A 5,679-nucleotide genomic window follows, 5' to 3' on the forward strand; every position below is an offset into this window, starting at 1 on the left:
AAATTCAATAGGATTTGCCAGACAGATAAATTAATTTGTAAGGTACATATGCATGTATATCCGCTGAAGGATACTTAGTATGAATCATTGAGCCAGAAGGACACAAGCTTTATTAATACTATTGTCAAATATTTGTTATTCACTGTCTCCTGTAATCTATACCCATTGCTGCTGCATTACTTCCAGGCACTGTAATGACTATTTGCAATGACATTTTTCTTTAAGATTTCAAACATTTATTTAATTATGCTATATTTTAATAGCAGTAGAGTGCTTACATGACAAAATGGTTTTGAAATCATTCTGTATTACAGCAACTGTGATGGTTACTGATCTTTCCACTCTTCGGGGGTAACTCGGCCAACAGGGGATGGGTTACATACTATTCTGATCTGTGTGATTGTAAACAACCAGGCAACAACACAGAAAGTGGTTCCACTGGTTAGCACAGCATTGCCGTATTTATCATGAAAATCTGGGGAGTGTTTTACATGGCTCTGTCTTGTCATGCTTTGCTGAATCTTCGAATCTTGAGACGACTTAGTGCATTGCTGGCCAAGGGAAGCATCACGAAGGTGTGATAGGATTGCAGTTGATTGCAGCCGCAGGTCTATTTTGTTGTAAAGAGACCTGGAAAAACAAAAAATGGGCAGTGATACCTGGTTTGCATTCAATTGCCCCCTCTTTGAATGTTTCACCTACAATACTCCTTGGAGTAGTGGTCAGGCATGTAAGTTTTTATATCATGATGTCTGAATTTGAATCTCAGTTCTGCCACTGATAGGTATATGAAGCTGTAACAGTGATTTAACCTCTCTCAGAATCAGTTTCCTCAACAGAAAACTGAGATAATAATGGCCATCTCCTGGGAGTGTCATGGGGATTACATGTGATAATCTAGAACAAAAACAACAACAAAGTAAGCACACAATAAGTGTTAGCTTTTTTACTCATCACAAACATCCAGTGCTTGCGCTGTACATAGACTCCAAACTTATTAGCTTTGCTTAAATTGCTATTTAAAATTATTCCCAACTTGTCCCACTAGTCTACCAACCTGCTTTATGTCTACTATAAACTCTGGGTTCCACTCAGAAATATAAGAGACCCACAGAGTATGTCATGCCTCCTCCCCCTCCTCCTGTTTCGTTTTTCCCTCCTGCTTAACCCTGTCCTTCTCTTCCCTTCTCCTTCTCTGTCTGCAATACTTGCCTTCACCTTTCTACAGGCAAAATTCTACTTGCCTTTGAAATCCCACCTAAAAGTCACCTAAAAGATATCTGTGATATCTTTTCCAAACCTCACTAGGCTGGATAGACCCCCTCTTCTCTGGGCTACCACACATTTTATAATCTGTCTTTCACAGCAATTAACATGAGACATTATCTTTTATTTTTAGTAGACTTTATTTTTCAGAGAAGCTTTAGGTTCACAGCAAAATTGAGCAAGAAAGTACAGAGAATTCCCATGTACCCTCTGACTTCACACACCCACAGCCTCCTCAGCTATCAACATCCCCACCAGAGTGGTATATTTGTTACAATCAATGAACCCACATTGGCACATTGTTATCACCCGAAGCCCACAGTTTACATTAGAGTTGAGTCTTAGTGTTGTACATTCGATGGGTTTTGCCTAATGTATAATGGCACATATCCACCATTATAGTAGCATACAGAATATGTTCACTGCCCTAAGGGTTCTCTATGCTCTGCCTATTCATCCCTCCTTGTCTGCTAACTCCTGGCATCCACTGATCCTTTTACTGTCCTCATAGTTTTGCTCTTTGGAATCATATAGTATGTAACCTTTTCAAATCGGTTGCTCTCACTTAGTAATACACATTTGAGTTTCCTACATGTCCTTTCATGGCTTGATAGCTCATTTCTTTCTAGCACTGAATAATATTTCATTGTCTGAATGTACCACAATTTATTTGTCCATTCTCTTACTGAAGAACATCTTGGTTGTTTCCAAGTTTGGGCAATTATGAATAAAGCTGCTATAAACATTTGTGTGCAGGTTTTTGTCTAAACATAAGCTTTCAGCTAACTCAGGTAAATATCAAAGAGCACTACTGCTGGATCATACCATAACAATATGTTTAGTTTTGAAAGGAACTGCCTAACTGCCTTCCAAACAGCCGTACAACTTTGCATTCCCACCAGCAACGAATGAGAGGAATTCTTGTCGCTCCACATCCTTGCTAGTATTTGGCGTTGTTAGTATTATGGATTTGGGCCATTCTAATGGGTACACAGGTTGTTTGATTTCAATTCCCTAATGACATATGATGTTGAGCATTTTCATATGCTTATACGTGATCTGTATATCCTCTTTGATGAGGTGTCTGTTTCAGATCTTTTGCCTGTTTATTAGTCAGGTTGTTTGCTTACTGTTGAATTTTAAGAGTTCTTTGTATATTTTGGATAACATTCCTCAATCAGATATGTATTTCATAAATATTTACTCCTACCTCCATGTCATTCTCTTAAGAAATTATCTTTACATTCTCCTCCAACAGACTTCAAGTTCTCCAAGAGCAAGAGATATAACTTTACATATAAAGTAGCTGACACAAAAGTATAGAAAGAACTTTTTAAACTAATCTGAAGTCTAAATGAGTATTGGTATCCTCATGAGAAGCTAAAATGAACACTAAGAACAGTAAGAAAAATTAATGAATTCACATGTGCATTTTGTAATAGACCTAATAATTGTGTTTCTTAAACAGATAAGTTTTATAAGAAATCAAGAAGCAGAAACACATAGAAGAATTCTGTCAGTTTCTCTTTTTTTTGTGCAAACTGTCAAACCGTGCTCATTCTTTAGCAATGACATATGTTAACTGTGGCCCAAATGCAGGCAACATGAATATAAAAGATCCTGAGGTCACTACTTGTAAACTTATAAGTGTTCATTGAGATTTGCCAACTCAAACAATTTCATTCCCAACTTAATAAACAAGACTCTAAGGTTCTCTTTTACTTCCTACCATATGGTAAGTGGTATTCTTCATGATTGTGACAAACAGGCCAAATGCAGAGGCAAATTAATTTCTTCTGAAGTTCCTAATACTTGAAGCTGTTTTATGTTAGTCGTGAATCTCTCCACCAAAAGGCCCCAAAGTCTTAATATGAACTGAATTCAGAGAGTAGGCTGAAGGTGAAATGGGTCAGGGTGTAACAGGTGCAGCCTTAATGCAACACAAAAGCACCTGTACCACACATTGCCTTCAGTCTTTAGGAAGCCAAATAACCAGAGAATAATTAGTGATAACAGGGATCTCTAGTGGGTCATCGACTCATGCCTGCTGCTTTATGACAAATTGATTTCATCATTCCTATCCTCATGATGTTAAGTTGAAACTCAGTTACTTTGTCTCTAGTGACATTTTTCACATCCCTTAGCAGCTTAGTTCATCCTTTAGCAATCCCCATATCTGTGAAGCTTTTCTTTTTCCATCTAGCCTGAATTTTTGTATCAATAAGTGTCCATTATTAAGAATTTATCTTTAGGAACTCCTTCTGTAGTTTGTAGTTGGCATTTTATCCTATAATAAACAAACCTCAGTCTTTTCATTCCTTGTCTTTCCTTGTCAACACCAGCTACGTGTCTTAACTGCCTTCAGATCTACTTTGTATCTATCTTTGTTTATAAAACAAATATAAAAGCTAAGAACCCACTGAGTAATTTTCTATATTGCTTAATTCCACATGACATATTTCTACAATAACTTTTGTGTTATTGGTGAGTCTTAAGCCTGTTTATAAAAGAGCTAATGCAATATGTTTTCATGTTCACATGAAAACATATAAAAGGGGAATTCAGTAAGACAATACAGGTAAAGTAAATGCTTCTCAAAGTAGATGCTTTCTGATTAAAACAAACTACAAAGAGATGGAAGAAAACCGATTTCTCTAGGTAATAAGAACAAAGTAATGGTCCCCTCATGCCTGTGGCAATAAAATAAAAGAAATATGAGTTGTTCCGAATAAATATAAATAGTTAAAGGGAGTCAAGTATCCTATGAGGATGAAAAGGAAAGATTGATCACATTATCTATTTTACACAGTAACACTGAAGCTCAGTTCAGAAAAAAATAACTAGGACCTCAGTCCAACTGCAATAGGGAAGTATATAGATTTGAAGCTTCACTGATAACAATAATAATTTCAAATGACTAAAGGCCATAAAAAGAAGTAAAGCAATAACGTAGGAAGGAAACTGACATTTATTGAGTATATTCCTATACGCCAGACATGTGTGCCAGACATGTCTGCAAAATAGTGTGGACAGGACAGGATGTGAGTACAGGTCCTCTGATTCTAAATCCAATGTAATTACAAATATAACATGTTTTCTTAAAGTATATTCAACTCTAAATATTGGGAAACAAACAAAAAAACTAATGTGGTTACTAGAGATGGCCCATTCATTGACAATGGTTCACTGCAGTTTCACATGTATTTGCCTAGTGACTACTATCTGTCCAGGCCTGGGGTAGGTGCCAGCAATACATTCCCTATTGTCCAGAAGCTTATGGTATAGTGAGGCAATGAACAGTCATTGTTCTAAGGAAGGAGATATCCCAGAAATAAGCACAGGGTGTTTTTAGTCCACAGAGGAGGGAGATATTTCAACTTGGGATTCTAGGAATAGTTTTGGAAAAGATGATATAAATAAAAATCTGGAGGAAAAATAAATAGACAAAGAAGCAAAAGTGTGAACGCAGAGGCCTGAAGTAGTATGGCGACAGGACAAGCTGGGGAGCTCAGTAACACCAGGCAAGTGCTGAAGCAGCAAACACCACAGCTAAGCCTGGAAAGATGAAGAAAGGACAGCACATTGAGGACTTTATATGCCTTGCTCTACATTTATACCCAATTCTACAGGTCAGTGTCTCCCATTATGGAGAAAACAGTTCTCATCCAGCAAAGGCTGTGAGTTAACAATGAGGATTTTTAATTCCGTGGTTTTTTTCTTTCATAATTACATAACAAACATTAAGAAAAAAATATGATTCCTGGATGATGCAGCTTTTCAATTTCTAGTGCCTCTGTTTATCTTTGTTCAAGCACTTTGGTTGCACTGCTATGTAACAGTGATTTGTCCTAGGTTAATGTAAAGACAAAAAAGTGGATACAGCTTTTATATTTAAATAATATGTTCATGCCAGGGACAAAATAGAGAAGAGAATTAGAAGAATTAAATCATACCATGGCTTACTATATAGCACTGACATGTAAAAATGAAAAAAGTATGGCTACTGCAAGCTGCATTAGACTTTCCAGACAATATTAACTGCCATATTGAATTAATATGTCAAATTTGAATTTTCTTTGTATAGTTGGGTTCATTTTTTATTTGAAAATATGTTTAGTTTTATATTTATAGTAGGATTTAAACATGAAGAGGATTAATTTGGTTTCATGTTTACATATATGTAGTTGATTTTATAATAATTAAAGATGGTATGAATGACATAAAATAATTTGTCTCTCCCTTTAAAAAGATTTCACACATAAGTTTGAGAAACACTCCTATAGGTGGGGAGAAGCTGCTGATTGGCTTAATCAGGAAGTTGGGGCAGGGAAAAGTCTGTGGGAAAAAGCACACCACAAGTATAATTGTTAGATGAAGAATAGGTGGGGACATGGCAAAAATGGCAAAAAAAAG

The 5,679-nt window shown here is 36.3% G+C and overlaps 1 protein-coding gene across 1 annotated transcript; it reads right to left on the bottom strand.

Annotated features, from left to right (window-relative positions):
* Nucleotides 1–326: 326 nt before the first annotated feature.
* LOC134385604 (cytochrome c oxidase subunit 7B2, mitochondrial) lies at nt 327–568 on the bottom strand. Its single transcript, XM_063107315.1, is given in 2 exon segments — nt 327–523; nt 526–568. Coding segments are annotated over 2 exon segments (240 nt in total).
* Between the last annotated feature and the right edge of the window lie 5,111 nt (nt 569–5,679).

Source organism: Cynocephalus volans, chromosome 9, assembly GCF_027409185.1.
Source record: "Cynocephalus volans isolate mCynVol1 chromosome 9, mCynVol1.pri, whole genome shotgun sequence".
Lineage (NCBI taxonomy): Eukaryota > Metazoa > Chordata > Mammalia > Dermoptera > Cynocephalidae > Cynocephalus > Cynocephalus volans.